The sequence below is a fragment of the Homalodisca vitripennis genome, chromosome X (assembly GCF_021130785.1).
Source record: "Homalodisca vitripennis isolate AUS2020 chromosome X, UT_GWSS_2.1, whole genome shotgun sequence".
Taxonomy (NCBI): Eukaryota; Metazoa; Arthropoda; class Insecta; order Hemiptera; family Cicadellidae; genus Homalodisca; species Homalodisca vitripennis.
Window position 1 is genome coordinate 23,721,632 of NC_060215.1, and position 16,852 is coordinate 23,738,483.

At 34.7% G+C, this 16,852-nt stretch overlaps 1 protein-coding gene across 3 annotated transcripts in view; it reads left to right on the plus strand.

Moving 5' to 3' along the window:
- LOC124368784 (cytokine receptor) overlaps positions 1-16,852 on the plus strand; it is a 98,377-nt gene that overhangs the window by 27,361 nt on the left and 54,164 nt on the right. For 2 of the 3 annotated variants that reach the window (XM_046826153.1, XM_046826154.1), the window contains exons 3-9: positions 2,254-2,532; positions 4,815-4,953; positions 8,636-8,811; positions 10,305-10,462; positions 11,506-11,680; positions 12,667-12,835; positions 15,133-15,156. In XM_046826153.1, coding sequence (XP_046682109.1) covers positions 2,254-2,532; positions 4,815-4,953; positions 8,636-8,811; positions 10,305-10,462; positions 11,506-11,680; positions 12,667-12,835; positions 15,133-15,156 — 1,120 coding nt within the window. The remainder of the gene's footprint in view (positions 1-2,253; positions 2,533-4,814; positions 4,954-8,635; positions 8,812-10,304; positions 10,463-11,505; positions 11,681-12,666; positions 12,836-15,132; positions 15,157-16,852) is intronic. The other variant, XM_046826155.1, reaches the window with a different exon arrangement.

Below are 16,852 nucleotides of genomic sequence, written 5' to 3' on the forward strand. Positions count from 1 at the left end.
TTATGAGTACAGTTACATCCTACAGTATTGGAACACTTTTTCAAAATACTGTATATTTAACTATCCCTCCAAACACAAAATTTTCCATTTCATCAAACTTGTTACCACAACGTAATGTACATGTGTGAAAATGGTTTAGCATTTAAGTTTGAAAAGCCAAATAAAAACTATAAATAAAATAAGTTTTATATCCTACAGTCAATTCAATCCAAATTCATGTGGTCTTAATGGTTATGGTGACGTGTTTTGAAGGTTAACCTTCATCATACATCAGTAACCGTGGTGGTAGATAGCTTTGTCATAAACTTAAAACTACATAACATAAACACATTGTACATACAAATAAATAAATACCAGTAGCACATATACACAACTACGAGTGCGCACGATGTTTCCTACAGGCTGCAGTGCGGTTAACACAGGTGGATAACTGGAATTACGTAACACCACTTCGCGGTTCAGTCCATCTTGTGGTGTTATCATTCTGATCAGCTGTTCTGATTGGGGCATTGTCCTTTCCACTGTTGATAACGGTGTTAAAGATAATATTAGATTTGTATTGTAGTTTTTAATTCAACAATTTAATACCGTCGTCACTTTTTAAAATTGCATAAATTTCGAATTCCTCCAATGTTGACGATAAACTGCCCTTGTTATAGCGATGCATTACTTCTAGGCAATTTTCTATCTCATTTGTATTGCGGTTTTCATCCAGTAGATGTTGGGCAAAAGTTGATCTTTGTTTATTTTTAGATTTGGACGGTGTTCCTTATACGAGGTCCAATCAAAAAGTATCCTACCTTTTGGTGCAACGTAAAACTGAAGTTACCTGAAAAAAGCTGGCGTTAATTTTCTTCAAAATAAGCACCCTGAGAAGCAACACAACGATTCCAGCGACGTTTCCACTTCTGGAAGCAGTCTTGAAAATCACTTTTCGGCATCGCCATGAGATCAGCTGTCGTTTTTTTTCATAATTGCTTCTCGACTTTCAAATCTGGTGCCTTTCAATGGTTTTTTTGAGGTGGGGGAAGAGCCAAAAATCGCATGGAGCCATATCTGGAGAGTACGGAGGCTGAGGAACTTGCGGAGTGCCGTGTTTCGCCAAAAAAGTTTGAATGAGCTGGGAAGAATGAGCTGGCGCATTGTCGTGGTGTAGCCGCCAATTTTGAGACGCCCACAAGTCAGGTCTTTTGCGGCGAATCGCATCTCGGAGACGACGTTGGACACTTAAATAGTACTGTGCATTCACAGTTTGACCCTCAGGGGCATATTCATGGTGCACAACTCCACGGTGGTCGAAAAAAAACAATAAGCATCACTTTGACATTGCTTCGAACTTGCCTTGCTTTTCTTGGCCGAGGATCCTGGGGAGACTGCCATTGTGATGACTGAAATTTGGTCTCAGGGTCATATCCATAGACCCAACTTTCGTCTCCAGTTATTATCGATGTCAAAAAGTCCGCATCATCCTCACAACATTGCAGCATGTCCTCGGCAACATCCAATCGCCGTTGCTTCTGCTCGTCTGTCAGCAATTTTGGCACAAATTTTGCGGCTACCCGGCGCAATCCCAAGTCATCCGTTAAAATTGCTTCAGCTGATCCGAAACTGACATCTAACTCAGTACTTACTTCCTCCGCAGTCATTCAACGATTTTCACAGATCAAAACTTTTGCTTTCTCGATGATTTCCGGAGTTCGACTTGTTTTTTGGTCGGCCCGAACGCGCGTCACTTTCTGCCGAGGTTCGACCACTTTTGAAACGGTTATACCACTCTTTAATCTGCGTAACACTCATTGCCTCATTTTCGAATGCTAGCTGAATTTTCCGAATGGTCTCACTTTGTTTTTCTCCAAGTTTCACGCAAAATTTAATGCAATAACGTTGTTCCACTTTTTCCGTCATCTTCACAGTTAGAGAAAACCGATACGCGCACTTGACTTATCAGTACATACTGACCCGTCTCCGGCGAACCAATCGGGGGATCAAGATAAGACTTTGTACCTTTCCTTATCATAGTAGGAACTATTGTCGCAACAAATCTTATCTCATTATTGGCAGCAGAAGCCGCGATACACGACGAGGTCGGATACTTTTTGATTGGACCTCGTATGTCTGTTTGAATGAACAACCGGTCATTTATATAGTCATATTTATAGTAATTAAAATTGATCGTGGGCTAACTACAATGAATTATAATTACAAATAAATAGTCTGTATTTGTCATTGACCTTTGTCCTTGTCCTGTTACAGTGACAATCCCATCAGGAGATATCATCTTGGAGTATGGGTCGCCTTTGGAAATCTTCTGTGTGCTCAGTCCCGGCGTTGTCAGCCAGGGGTTCAACTCCAGCCAACTGGTGTTCTACCACACCTCGAATCGGATCCTACCAGAGTTCGTCACGCTAGTCAACGAGTCCACTGCTCGACTCTATGTGGAGAAACCTGTTCCAATGGAAGATATGTTTTACTGTAAACTGACAAATGGAACAGAGGAGTTTCCTGTCTGTCTCAACAGTGTCGCTGTCGGATGTAAGTGGCTTTGGTACTGTTTTCTTTTGGTCTTGTGAACGGAACATTGTGTTACCTGTCCGAGTCATGTTAATGCAAACATGAATTGGACTTATCTTTCATGTGGTAGAAAGTTTGGTACTCACTTGTTCCGTTTTCATGGTTTGTTTTTCTTATGCTGAACAATGAAATTTTTCACTTTTAAGGCAGAAATATATAAATATCTATTGACATTGAATAATCATTCACAATGAAGTGAATTATTGAGTAAACGAATTGATAACTAGTTTATTTTTAACCAGTTTAGAAATAAGTAGGATCAATACTCTGGTGAAGAGAGGATTTTCAACTTTTCCTACTTTAAAATTTCTTTTACATTTTTAAGGCAATCAAAATTCAGTTTACATAATTGCTTGAAAGAAACAGTATGATTGAGTAGACAACATAAACTTATCATTTTTAAGTAGAGTTAGCATACTTCTAATCTTTTTTTGATTAATTTGTCTTTTTAAGTCAAGTTTTGAGCGCCATATATTTGCTTCACTGTACTGTCAAGGTGGCTGTCAAACAGCCGGTTCTTAACCAACCCTTAGAGCTCAGCAGTTCTTGTATGTGTGGCCATAACAACTTTTTCACATATCTCACTTGTAATCACAGGTAATTTTTGTGTCAAATCAATGTTTTTATGATTAATAACTAAAAATTGAAGAATGGCGAGATAAATTTGAACACATTTCCTATCAATCATAAAACTTAACAGTTATCACAGACTGGCACGAAATTCTGAAAGTAGTAAACTAGATTTAATTTGTAATACAAATACATGATGTGTTTGTGATAACACTACATTTCATTTCTGAAAATAAATGAAATTGATTATATTATAATGTGTGCTTTCAAAATAAAAAAGATTGCTATTTTCAAATGAATGAGATTATCCAAGTTTTTAATGATTAGAAATGACTCATTAGCAAAAGCCTTTCTGTCAAATATAAGAAATTATAACATTCCATAGCAATGGTAAGTGCCATTGAAAATATTTGTTTGAATACAAGATATTCAAACCTTGACCTTGACCTTACACTGGTCAAGTTCATCACAAAATAGGAATATTGATGACTTATCTAACATTTTCTGCTGTACTCTAATTTACTTTTATGGGAGAAGAGACACCCAAACATTGCTTAAAAAAGAAAAATAAACATTTGATCAAACTGAATGACAGAAATGTCCAATATATTGGGTAGATTAATACATACGCTTAAGTTGAAAACTGAGGGACAGGTGCACCTAGACATCGTCAGAAAAGTGTTCTTGTTAATATTTTAATGTTCAATGTTAATAGCTGATGATGTTGTGTATGTAAAGTTGAGAACGGTTGTCTTCACACAATCCAAAACATTTAAGTAATCCCAAAATTGATTGTTTAGGATTGGATCTAACCATATCCTCTATATTTTTCCTTACAGGATTAGGATTAGAATGCCTCAAATTAAAAGTTGAACAGCTCTGCACCATCTATGATTAATTTTTATTTAACATCCGTAACATAAAATGACAAGGTTTACAGTTAGGTGTGTAAATTGGAGAGTTCACGTGCATGATTTCAAGAATGGGATTCACTAATTTGATAAAGTATATGAAAGTTTCTATTATAATAAAAGCCACCTGTAGTAACCTAATAACTAATTAGGTTCTAGTTTAATCTTTCTGGTTTTTTGCTATTTACAAGTACTACACACTGTAATGAAATGTTACCAACCCGTATACAATATTCCAGCATATATTAAAACAATAGCAACAGTTTTCCAAAATGTTATTTTAATTTAAGAAAACAAACATTAAAACGCATTTTAAAACTTAGAAAGTCAATAGCGGTGCAAACATTTGTAAATACCCAAAAATACCTGGAAGTGCTGTTTACATTTTGTAGCTTCAACGGATTATCGCTAATTTCAATTTATTGCATCAAATTACTTGTGTTTCAATCTTTGCTTAAGACTTCATCAACGCAAAACAAATTGTTGTTTAAAGGTAAAAAAAAATACCCTCATTTTTGTATTTAAATTGCCATTAGATAAATACATGGATCTATACCTAATTTATATTTAACTTCCCACTGGGTATTTACCCATTTCATTACCTACTAAACAGCTTCAATTCAAATCGCAGTATAAAAGTACAAACAGTTGTTTATAAATGTTGTACTTTATTTAGTAATTTTATTAGTGTACAAAATAAAACACAAGTAATATGTTAAAATCTATTAAAATCATCTTACAGTGTAATGGTTATGTTTGCAGTTAGTCCCCAGGAAGTGCTGAACTTCTCCTGTGTCTCGCACAACTGGGATAATCTGAACTGCACATGGACTCCTCCACTCAACTATGTCAAAACCAAGTATACCTTGGTATACTATCTGCCAGGCAGGAATGGCTGGAAGTGAGTACTTATTAAAACAGGTTCTTTATAAAATAACCTTCTGAAGTTAAGACTTTCGAGCTGCTTCTGTTATTGGCCTTAGCTGGAACTTTAGTTTTATTTTATTTATTTTGAGTTTTACTTATAAAACTCAGAAGACAGAAGTAAAAAAATGTTCCTGGTTTAACCCCCTCCCGCTTATAATAACTCCAGGCGCCCATGGTGCTATTTAACTGAACCCTATTAATTCGCTACTCCGACACGGAACGCTCGACTCGTGGTGCCCGCGACTCACACGTTTTGTTATTGTTTTATTATTTTATTAGTCAACATTACAATGTAAATATTTAAGCAAACAAACTTACTTATTATTGAGAAATGTCCACTCCACTCCTTTTTGTTGGTGATACGTCATAGCCTGTTGAACTAAAGGACATTTTATTAGATCACCAACAAAATACTCAGTGACTTCAGGAAGATCGTAAATTCCCATATAAATTTCAATTCCTACGAAAGCTTTCATTTCATCTACAGTTACTGGTTTAAAATTTGAATCCTGTTTGTTGCTTTCATTTTGTTTATAGACAGCGTAGGAATTAGTATATGACACGAGATTCTCAAAAAATGCATTTCCTCCCAACAATAGATTTAAAAATCGATTTCAGATGAACCCACCGGCAAAGAATGACATGGCCCACAACTGCTATCAAATATATTAGGCTCAACTTAGTTTATTACATGAGACCAGGGAGGGGGCAGACGAAGGGCAGGAGCGACGTTAGGGTAGGGTGCGGTTGCACGACCGCCCAGGGGTGCCGGACGAAAAGGGGCACTGGTAGCCTTTTTTAGTTTATTACATGAGACCAGGGAGGGGGCAGACGAAGGGCAGGAGCGACGTTAGGGTAGGGTGCGGTTGCACGACCGCCCAGGGGTGCCGGACGAAAAGGGGCACTGGTAGCCTTTTTTCGAATGTAATTGAATTGCAGTTAGGGGGCGCTGAAGAAATCTCGCCCAGGGCGCTAGTAGTGCTAAAACCGACACTGACGAAGGGGTGCAGGCAGAGTACGGCAGTTTCAAGGTCATGTACACCAAACTCACAACCACTAGCATTACTCCCGACATCATTGTGATAACTCAGAACACTGTTGTCAACACAGATATCACTACTTTCACTTAAATCGTCACTATCACCACAAATTGCAAAATCGATTTCACTGTCGCAAAGAGTACGATAGCATAGGCCCGGCCATGTTTTCCACTAAACTAATCAAAATTAAAACATCAAAAGCGTAATTGCACAAGAGAATAGGAAAGAATAACGGTCTCCTTATAGTATTGCCGCTAGAGCGCAGAAGAAGATGGTAAAGCAGTGCAAGTCGATCTGAGTCTTGTGCTCTAAGACATGTAGTCTAAAAGCTGTCCAAGTCGATTCAAGTCTTGCGTGCGGGAGAGGGTTAAATAATGTAATTCTATCTATTTATGTTTAATTTTAAAAATAGCAGTAATTTATTAATTAAAATGTTTCAACAAATTTCAAAACATGTGTCAAATATAAATTTCTTAATTAAATAATGTTGAATCAGTATACAGTGTGAGTTAAAAGTACAAATACACTCTGTTTAGTTTTTGATGGATAAAGATGGAGGGATGGAACTTGGGACACCTTTCTAGGAAGTAGAAGTGAACCTTTTAGTCACTGCTACAACTGCCCATTTCCCCAAAATGGAATTTTGGAGGGACAGCTCAACATTTTAAGTGCAAAGACCCATTAAGTGACCTGTCATTTGAGAGGTCTTGATAAAAGAAGAAGAACAGTGGAAACTAGAACTTTCTATCTCAACACAGTACAAAATGGCAGATCATTGAAATTAATTAAGTTGAAAGCAAGTATGGATCCTGCTCAACCTTCAATGGACAAGGATAGTAAAATGAAACTCAGGACACCCCTCTAGGAAACAAAAGTGAACTTTTGGCTTTTTGAAATAGGCTTTTTGGGGGGCAGTTTAAAATTTAAAAGTACAGTAGCACTAGTAATTACAATTGTGTTAAGCAATAAAACGGCTAAAACCAACTGACCTGTGTTTTTTTATATCAGATGTTCAAACTGCTATCCCAGGACAGTTGACAATGTCCAAGCCTGTTGTAAAAACTTGAAATGGCACACTATATGGATTCACGTGGGATTTTTGGATTTCCGCTACTATTCTGTCCCTAAGGTGATTAATATACTGGAGTTTTGTTTTGTTTTATAGACGTTTTTGATGTGACCACACACAAAGTAGTCAAATGGAGATAGATCTGGCAATGTTGGTAGCCACTCTATACTTCCTCTTCTGCCTATCCAGCGATTTGGAAAATTACTGTTTAAGTACCAGTGGACATGCAAGCCATAGTGTGGAGGTGCTCCATCCTGCTGGAACCAAACTTCATTACAGTTGTTGGTTGCTACTTAGATACTCCTTTGTTTGAAGTTTATTTTTACTTGGATAGCTGGATAAACCTGATTTTGTACCATTTCTTACTGGCATACCTCCGTATTAAGGTTTCCATAAATAAAAAAAGGCCCAACAAACTGATCCCTCACAATGCCAAGCTAAACGTTTTATTTTTCAGGGTGCTGGGTATGTTGTTTTCTTATCCAATGAGGTTTAAATTAGCCCAATAACGAGCATTGTGTCTGTTATCATTACTGTTTAACATGAAAATTGCTTCATATGAGAAAGCAATGTTTTTTTAATGTAATTGTATTATTATCAATTGGAACATCACTATGTCACAAAATTCTACTCAACGATTAAAATTATCCTCACTTAGTTCATGAACTAAACAAATTTTGTATGCTTTATAACCACTGTCATGTAAAACTTTTAACTGATGTTTTGAGATATACCTAATATTTGAAAAAAATTTCTTGTTGAGGCACGAGGATTTTCTACAACAGACTGTAAAGCGTCAAGTGACAAAGCTTCATTTGTAGCCGATTTTGGTTCTCCAGGTCTGGAGCGGTTTATAACGCTGCCGGTTTCCTGGAAACATAGGATTGTTTTTTGAGCTCCTGATTTAGATACAGGGTTTCGATTGGGATAATTGTCATTAAATAAATTCCTTACTTCATAATAAGATATTACCTGGTCTCCATAGTCTTGCATCATCAGGGTTATAATACGCTCTGTTCACTTCAAAACTCCATTTCAACATAAAGTATCACATAAACACGTCTTAACTTTGTTAATTCTAACCAGAAACTCAACTCGATACAGGACTTCCTCAAAACTGATCAGATACAGGAGGCCTGCCCTGCAGCAGGTAATAACTGTAAGACAGGTTTGAGTTTGTAAGGAAAGTGGTTGTCTATTGAAGTAATTTACCTTCTGAATGTGGATGTTACCTCAATTTATTTGTAATTAATTTCAATGAGCTGTCATTTTGTACTGGGTTAAGATAGAAAGCTTTAGTTTCTACGATTCTTCTTCTTTTATCAAGACCTTAATACAAATGAGGTGTCACTTAATGGGTCTTCACATTTAAAAATGTTGAGCCCTCTCCCAAAATCCCATTTTGGAGAAATAGGCAAAGTTGTAACAGTGACTAAAAAGTTCACTTCTATTTCCTAGAAAGGTGCCCTGAGTCATATTTTAGGACTGAAACGGATACCAAGTTTTCTTTTGATTCCTTTTTTAACTGTTATCTGTAATTTTCACAGATTGCGATATCGTTGCCCAAATGAGACTGACGTCAAGGGGAAGAACTATTGCTTCTGGGACCAGAGCACGACAATCCCGTACAGGCAACCTTATGAGTACTACTATTTTTTGATGACGGGCGAAAATAGGTTTGGGTCTATTACAACGAAGACAAAATTCCATCATTATGCTTATGGTAAGTGAAACGGTTTTACTTTTTGTAATAATGTCTCATCAATATCCAATTTATATATTAATTTGTACTGTTTAAAACAAACTATTGAATTGTAGCTCACAATTGATGTTAAACTAAAAAAAATATGTAATGCATCAGGTGACGACGTGAGACATCTGCATTTGTCTGCTAATGTTGCTAAATGTGAGTCAACAATTGACAAAGTTTACTAATTGTTTACACACACTGGGTTTAACATAACTGTATTTTATACTCCAATCATGGCTTGTGTATTATTTATACTTTTAATAAAAATATGTTAATAAAAAGTAAACTATAGTTCGACCCAAATCTAGCCATAATTCCCAAAGTAATTCATATGTTAGAAGGTTGAGTACATAAAACAAGTAACCCGTCAAGTTAAATTAATATAAATTTTAGTATGCAAAATAATAGATTAATAAAATTATACTATTGCGCTTAATTTTAATTTTGTTAATTTGTTGTAATAAATGTATTGGCCAAAAAATGTATATAACACTCACACATTTTATGTTTTAATAAATATAAAAGTTTTCAAATTCTTTCTATTTTTGAAAAAATATTACTTATATTAGTAATACTAATAGCTGAGAAAAACAAATGCAATACCAAAGCAAAGAAAATAATCACTGACATCAATAAACGTTTGCAGTATGTCAGGTTAGTAAAAAGCGATGTGTGCTCAGCTGTTGTCTTTCATGAGCGAGTTTACCTGCTTTGAGCGGAGAGACGGCAGGCTGAATACACGCATAGGCATTCAAAGCCAACAAAAAATAATGTGACTGGCAACAACTGTTCTGATTCATTACACTCCATCAACATCACAATGGAAGACCAAACAAGCACTCCCACGCATTGTGACGGAATTTTGGGTACTAAAATCAATATAATGCATTGTTATGAGATAATACCGTGAGTTATCTTGCTTAGCGTGTTATGGGGAAATTATTATCAATGATTTATACTGCTTACCTTGAAAGATAGATTAAATGATAGTAATAAACTAGAATAAGTCACCCATATTATTCTGTGAGTTAAACATTTTTATAGAATTATATTTTGATGTTTGTCAAATTAACAGGGTGTTTAATCTTTTTCTTGTTAGAAGTATGTACTAATATGTTGACTTCATTATTTCACATTTAAGCCAGTTTTAATTTCTAAAAGGTAGATTAAAAAATTAAAGAAAGTGTTTTTTTCGTCTTTTTCTGCCATATTGTCACTAAAAAGTGAATATTCACTACTCTAACCTTAACCATTTGGATTTGTACTTTTTTCTTCAAATGTGATGTTTTATTTTTGACCAGAAGACTTGTTCACTCACTACTTTCTTCAGCTTTTTGATTTGGGAGTTCCACTCGCAAATCTTTAAGTAAAAATGTTTAAATTTTACTAAGGTAAATTTAGCGTTAAATTACAGTGAAGTTTATTTAAAACAAGTACAAAACTGATGATTGTTGAAATTTATTCAGTGTTGCCGACCAAAGCTGCTAATCTCACATATCTGGATATTACATCAAGCAGTGTCATGATCCAGTGGTCTGTCGTCTTTCCCATGCAGAATTTTCCTCCTGGTGTCTTGCAGAAGGTGGAGTACCAATCTCAGTGGGACTTAAGGAACCAGTGGCATGTAAGTGAAACCCCCAAGCATTCAGCTTCACCCAAACTGCTTTCTAATAATCTTGCTGTGAAAGAATTAGTGTAGAAAATATTTTGTACTAATACCCAATAGTTCTCTACATAACAGTAAATTGGAAATCGGTCTTATATTACAACTGTTGTACAAAGTTATTGTACATATTCTTTTCACAAGAGGTTCAAGTTTAAAATCAACACCAGTGACTTGGTTTCAAAGTGACAGACAACGAAAGTGTTACATAATAATGGCACCGCAGTAATGTTTTTTAAATGTTTAATTCCTATGAAAATCGTCTCGTAATTATGACATTCCACATACAGCCTGTTTATTATATAATATTTTTGTAAATTTGGTTAAAAATACAAATTATTGGTGTGTTATCATTTATAGAATATTATGTACCTTTCCTAGTGCTTGTGTTTTTCAGCTATTATTCTTTGTGAAAATTACTCAATTGTAGAATTTGTAACACCTTTTTATGTATGGTATTTTTGGTTGGAGCATTCATTTTAGGTATGACTTGATAAGTCCAAAATATTTGGTCATGTGGATCTGCATGTTTGTGCTTTCCATGCTCACTGCTAGAAACCAGACAAATCCATATTTTTTGAAAATTTTGCTTATACAGCAGAGTACCAATCGTAAAAATCCTAAATACTATTAAAACAACCTTGTATTGGTACAACTGTGATCTGTTTGTAATTTTAAATATGTCGGGGTATTAATACGGTAATTCAGAGTTGGAGGTGTGCAAGTCCATTTTTAATTTCAAATTGTTAATCATTACATGTAATTGGTCCATTTCTTTTAATACTTTCATATTTTATGTTACTATAGACAGACGATTAGACAAGTATGGACATTTTCTAAAGACTTGCATTTTGAATCTGATATTATTTTTCATCTGTTTATTAATTTACATATTGTTTTGTAATTTAAGTTATTGTTTTAAAGGAAACACTTGAAACACTTTGTTGAATATAAATTGTTCTTGAAAATTAAATACTATTGATTGAAAATGGGAATGATTATAGGTGGTTGATGTCAGCTCTCTAAGCAAGAAGAGTGCAACACATCAACTGAATATCACGGGACTGCAGTACGCCAACAGCCTCTATGATTTTAGAGTATTCATGAGGTCTCCCATGGCTCTGGGTGAGCACATGTGGTCGGAACCGGCCACACTCACGATCAAGACTAGACCTACTGGTATGTCACTTACTTCTTAGACTACTAGTTTCTGCTGTGTAGTGTACACTACTTAATCCAATAGGATAATGGACATTTACCATAGTTTTATAAGAACAAAATTAAAATGTTAAATTAAAAATTCTTCTGGTTTTGATGGTGTTCTTATTACATTTATAAAATATACAAGAAAACATTTAGCCAAACCATTTTCAAATGTAATAAGTTTCTTTTATTTCTGGAATTTTCCCAGACAAATAAAAAATTGCAAAAACATAAAAAGTTGAAGTGTCTAATTACTGCCATTAACCTTGTTAAAGAGCATCGAGCAGATTATTGTAATTTCTGCAGGTTACTAGCAAACTACATGGATACAATCACTGGTGCAAGGGACAAGGGTGATAAAGTGCTAGGAGTATTTAGGGATCTAACTAAAGTTTTAGCTACGTCTCACATATTAAACTAATAAACAAACTCAAAATTAGGAATAAGAGGACATCCTCTAAATTGGCGTAAATCATATTTAACAAACAGGAAACAATTTGTAGAAATTGCTCATGTCAAAAGCCAAAATCAATCTGTAACCATACAATGTTAATGGGACAGTAGGAACGACATGAAAGTTTCTAAACTTCTTAACTCGATAATATATTTGTTAAGTGAAACTATCACAAGTCTTGAGAAAACTGCTTAATGCCATAACAGTTAAGGACAGCTGGTGGTAGTGGTGTGTTAATCAAGAAGGTAAGCACCTTGGTTGCAGTCAAGGTTGCCATTGATACAAAACAATGGATAATTGTTTATCCTTTAGACAGGGCTTTGAACATTATCATACAAATTGTATATCCATCCCTAAATTATGTATTTATGGGACAAAAAGTTGTCCCTACAAAACATTGCTTTCTCGTTTTCTAAGCGCATAAGTGTCAATTAAAGTACAAATTTTCCTATTGTAGTATGAAGTTTGACTCGCAGAAAGTATAATTGTAAATTTGGTGGATTTTCAGTGCCAGGAGCTGCTCCTGAGACGGACATTGGGAGTTTTGAAGTGACAACGGTCGGCCTGACCAACCGTGACGTCTATGTATACTGGCGACGCATCCCCGAGTACTTGTACAATGGGGACTTTGGAGACTTCTACTACAAAATCACTGTAAACGAGGATGGCGTACCTCGGTCAGTTGCCTTTATTGTTTATTAGTTTTATGCAGATTTACTTTAGGTGTTATAAACAGCACACTTTGTCAGCACTTCAATATACCAGGTGTTTATAAATGAATATAACTTAAAATTATAATTCATACATCAAATCAAAGAGCAGCTAAAATAGTTTTGTTTCAAGTACTCTACTTTCTACCATGTGAACTACTTTGGGAATTATGGCTGGATTCGGGTCAAACTATAATTTATTTTTATTTACATATTTTTATTAAAAGTATAAACAATACACCAGCCATGACTGGAGTATAAAATACAATTATGTTGAACCCAATGCTTGTAAACAATTAGTAAACACTGCCACCTGTTGACTCACATTTAGCAACATTGGCAGACAAATGCAGATGTCTCACGTCCTCACATACGTGACTATGTGTTAGGTTAGTTATTTACCTGAAGGAAGAGATCAGATTGCAGATCTCGAAACGTAGTGTTGCTGATTTGTTGTATCACATAACAATGGCAAATGTCCGGACAAATCCTGTTTCCTTCACAATCCTTCCATCATCAAAAACAAACTTCAAACAAAGATGGTACAGTCGCAGTGAGACTCCCCTGAATTGAAAGTGTTGTATGCCATATCTAGGTGGATAGTTTATGGCCCTTTCTTTTTTGGGAGAAGGAACTTTCACTGGTATTTCTTATCTTGATGCTCTAGAACTATGGCTATTTCCTCAATTAGAAGATGATGAACTACAGAACTTAATTTGGCGGCAAAATGGTGCACCGCCTTATTGGCATAACTCAGTACGTGATTGGTTGAATGTCACTGTACAAGAGAGCTGGATTGGCCGTAAGAGGCCTAATGACAGAGCTTGTATCGCATGGTCTCCATGATCACCCAACCTGACGCCTTGTGATTTCTACCTTTGGAGATTCATAAAGGATTGTGTGTATGTGCCTCCGCTACCAGCTGACCTATCCGACGTAAGCAGCTGTTGCAACAATCACTCCAGACACATGATCAAGGTTTGGGAAGAAGTGGGCTATTGACTTGATGTGTTGTGAGAAATGGAGCTCTCATTGAATACTTGTAAGCTTTTAGGTACAACTATTTGAGTTGCTCTTTAATTTCATGTTTTAATTATAATAAGTTTTATATTAATAAATACTACAAAACGTCAAAACACCGATATTAATTTATAAACATACAATAGATTCATAAATATACTATAGATACATATCTTTATTAGAACTGTAAAGGTTAATTTACAATAAGAAGAAAGAATGTAAAAAATCCACTACTTTATTTATCTAAGCTGATTCTTGAGCTATTTATCTTGTTTACTACTCATTTCATACTAACCAGATATATTTTGGTTTTGTGAATTTGACAATATATCCCCCATTTATTGTACTGTATATTCACAATTGCCCTGCTTGGTGAAGTTAGGACTAAATAATCAACATTAAAAAGCATTAAGAAAACGTATGCCCACAGTAGAATCCATCCTCAATAACGACCTCATGTTAGATAGATAACACAAAAAACATTGCAACTTAATTCAGGTTGTTGATTTAATTATTTTAAAACTAAAATGTGACCGAGTGAATTTTGTTGGTTTTTACATGGATAAGCCTTAGCAGACAGATGCGAAAATATCCACAAAAGACATCGTTTATAACAGACAGTCTGTAGATATATACAACAAATCAGACCAAACCATACCAATTTATTTTTAGCAGACAGATGCGAAAATATCCACAAAAGACATCGTTTATAACAGACAGTCTTAGATATATACAACAAATCAGACCAAACCATACCAATTTATTTTTTATGTACAACTGTATTTCTCAGAGGTAATTTACAAAAATATAAATAAAAACTCGAAACACAACTGATAAGTTTAAGGGATGTTTGTTTTGTGCGTTGGCAATACTGTAGTCTTTGCATACCTTTTTTGCCATAAAACCGTAAGAAATTATTTGGTGCAAATTTACTATCACACAATAGTTTCACATCAAAATGTGTTACTAAAACTAATTTTTCGTCTTAAGGCTAAAAAAGTTAAGGTATTTACCTGTATTCAGCCACTCGTGAAGAGCTTATTTATTTTGTTGTTACTATCAAATAAATAAAAAATGCAAATGTAATGTTATGCTTGGTAAGCGTTTTAGATGGTTGTCTACTTGGAACATAATAAAACTATTATTCTTATCTATAACTTTGAAGCAAATTCAATATTAATTGTGTTGCTATGAACAGTAATAAGCTTATAACTGTCAAACTGTATTTATTTTTCTGTCATTAGCAAACATAAAGGACACCTCTCCAGGTAAGGGCTTCCAGACCCTGTTCCAATTAGTGGACTAAAGAGTATGTGAGTTAAGTGAGCAAAGCTAGATCTCAAATCTAGTTGCATTGTCCACTTCACCAAAAATAGTTTGTAGAAGAATATGTTGAAATAGGAGATATCTAAAAAACATAAATTGGTAAACCTCTTCAGTTTTTGTCCACCAGTTCAACACTCAACTCATCTGATTACTTCAAGGTTTTTTATTTCTTTTACTGTACTTAACTGATGGTACATTTTGGTAATATTTTTACCTCTAAATAAATATGTGCTTGTTTCAGTTTTTAAATTTCCTCACCCTCAATGTAATTTCTACTGAAACATAAACCAGTAAACATGCCTTTGTTCTTATGAAATTGTATATATTATATAAATTTAATTTGTTTCCATCAAATTGGATTAGAAACCTTTTTGGTTTTAGATAATGAATTAGTTATATTGGCAATTCAAAAAGTATTTAAATTTATGTGGAAGATTTGTTGCCTTTATAACATTTTATTAACATTTTAGTTCCTTGTAAAATTCATTATTTAAAATGGCATGTAGCACATTTCACATCTACAGTTAATGGAAAACATTAATATTTCACTGAATTTTTTTTAGTAATTAGTTGCATGCAAAAATAATAATATGATAAAAAGAATATAAAATGAATATTTTCTTACTTGATTCCAATAGGTTAGGTCTGACATTAATTGTGCTTCCTATCCTATGTCCTATGTTACTCATGATGTTTAGTCAACTGGTTGTTTTAGTGTATTGTTTTTCCTACATGTTTCACGGTTTGCATTTTACAAACAGATTCCCATATTTACATACATCCACAGACAAATATATTAGATGGAAAGAAGTTGTTTATGAGGCCTTTTTCATTTTATGTACAAACTACTTTCCTTTACACGAGGCTCATTCAAAAAGTAAGTTGCTTTCTATTGTAAAAAGTTATACGCAACTTTTACAGCTTTTTATTATATACATGAGAATTCTTGGAGTATTTTTCCACATAGTTACCATTTGAATGTAAGCACTTATCGAATTTAGGTACAGACTTTACAATACCTATTCATTTTGCCACCCATGCACGCATCAACAAGGATACGGGATAAAAAACTTAAGAGCTGGTTCTCTTTGTTTTGAGCTCATCAATCAAGAGCTTGGGTACCCATCGTGCACAAAAGATATCCAAAATATGTGTGTTTTTCAATCACAATTTCATACACTAGAGTCTTTGATATCCATAAAAAATGAAAGATAGAATTTGAAAGATCTAGAATTGTGAGCCTTTGATTGTTTTAACCTTATGATTGATTTGTCCGACGGTGGTGTCGATAATCACAGGCAATCAGCCACTTTGCGTTTTGTCATGAAACAATCAGCACTATTTTTAACTGCATTATATAGCTCCTAATGTCTTTGCCATCACATAACACAATTTATGATGAATTTCCACCAGTTGCATTTACTTTACCAAAATAAATCTAATGACCCTATGCACGTCACAGTTGGCAGAATTGTTTGTATTCCAGCCATTTTGAACACTCATTTAGAGCACTCAGAATGGCATACAACCTTATCTATGACACTGCCAGATGCGCACTGAATGTAGCTATGAAGCACCACTCGGATCGCACTGCTACCCTCTACCCTCACCCATTCGGTGATCAGATGGCTTGGCAAC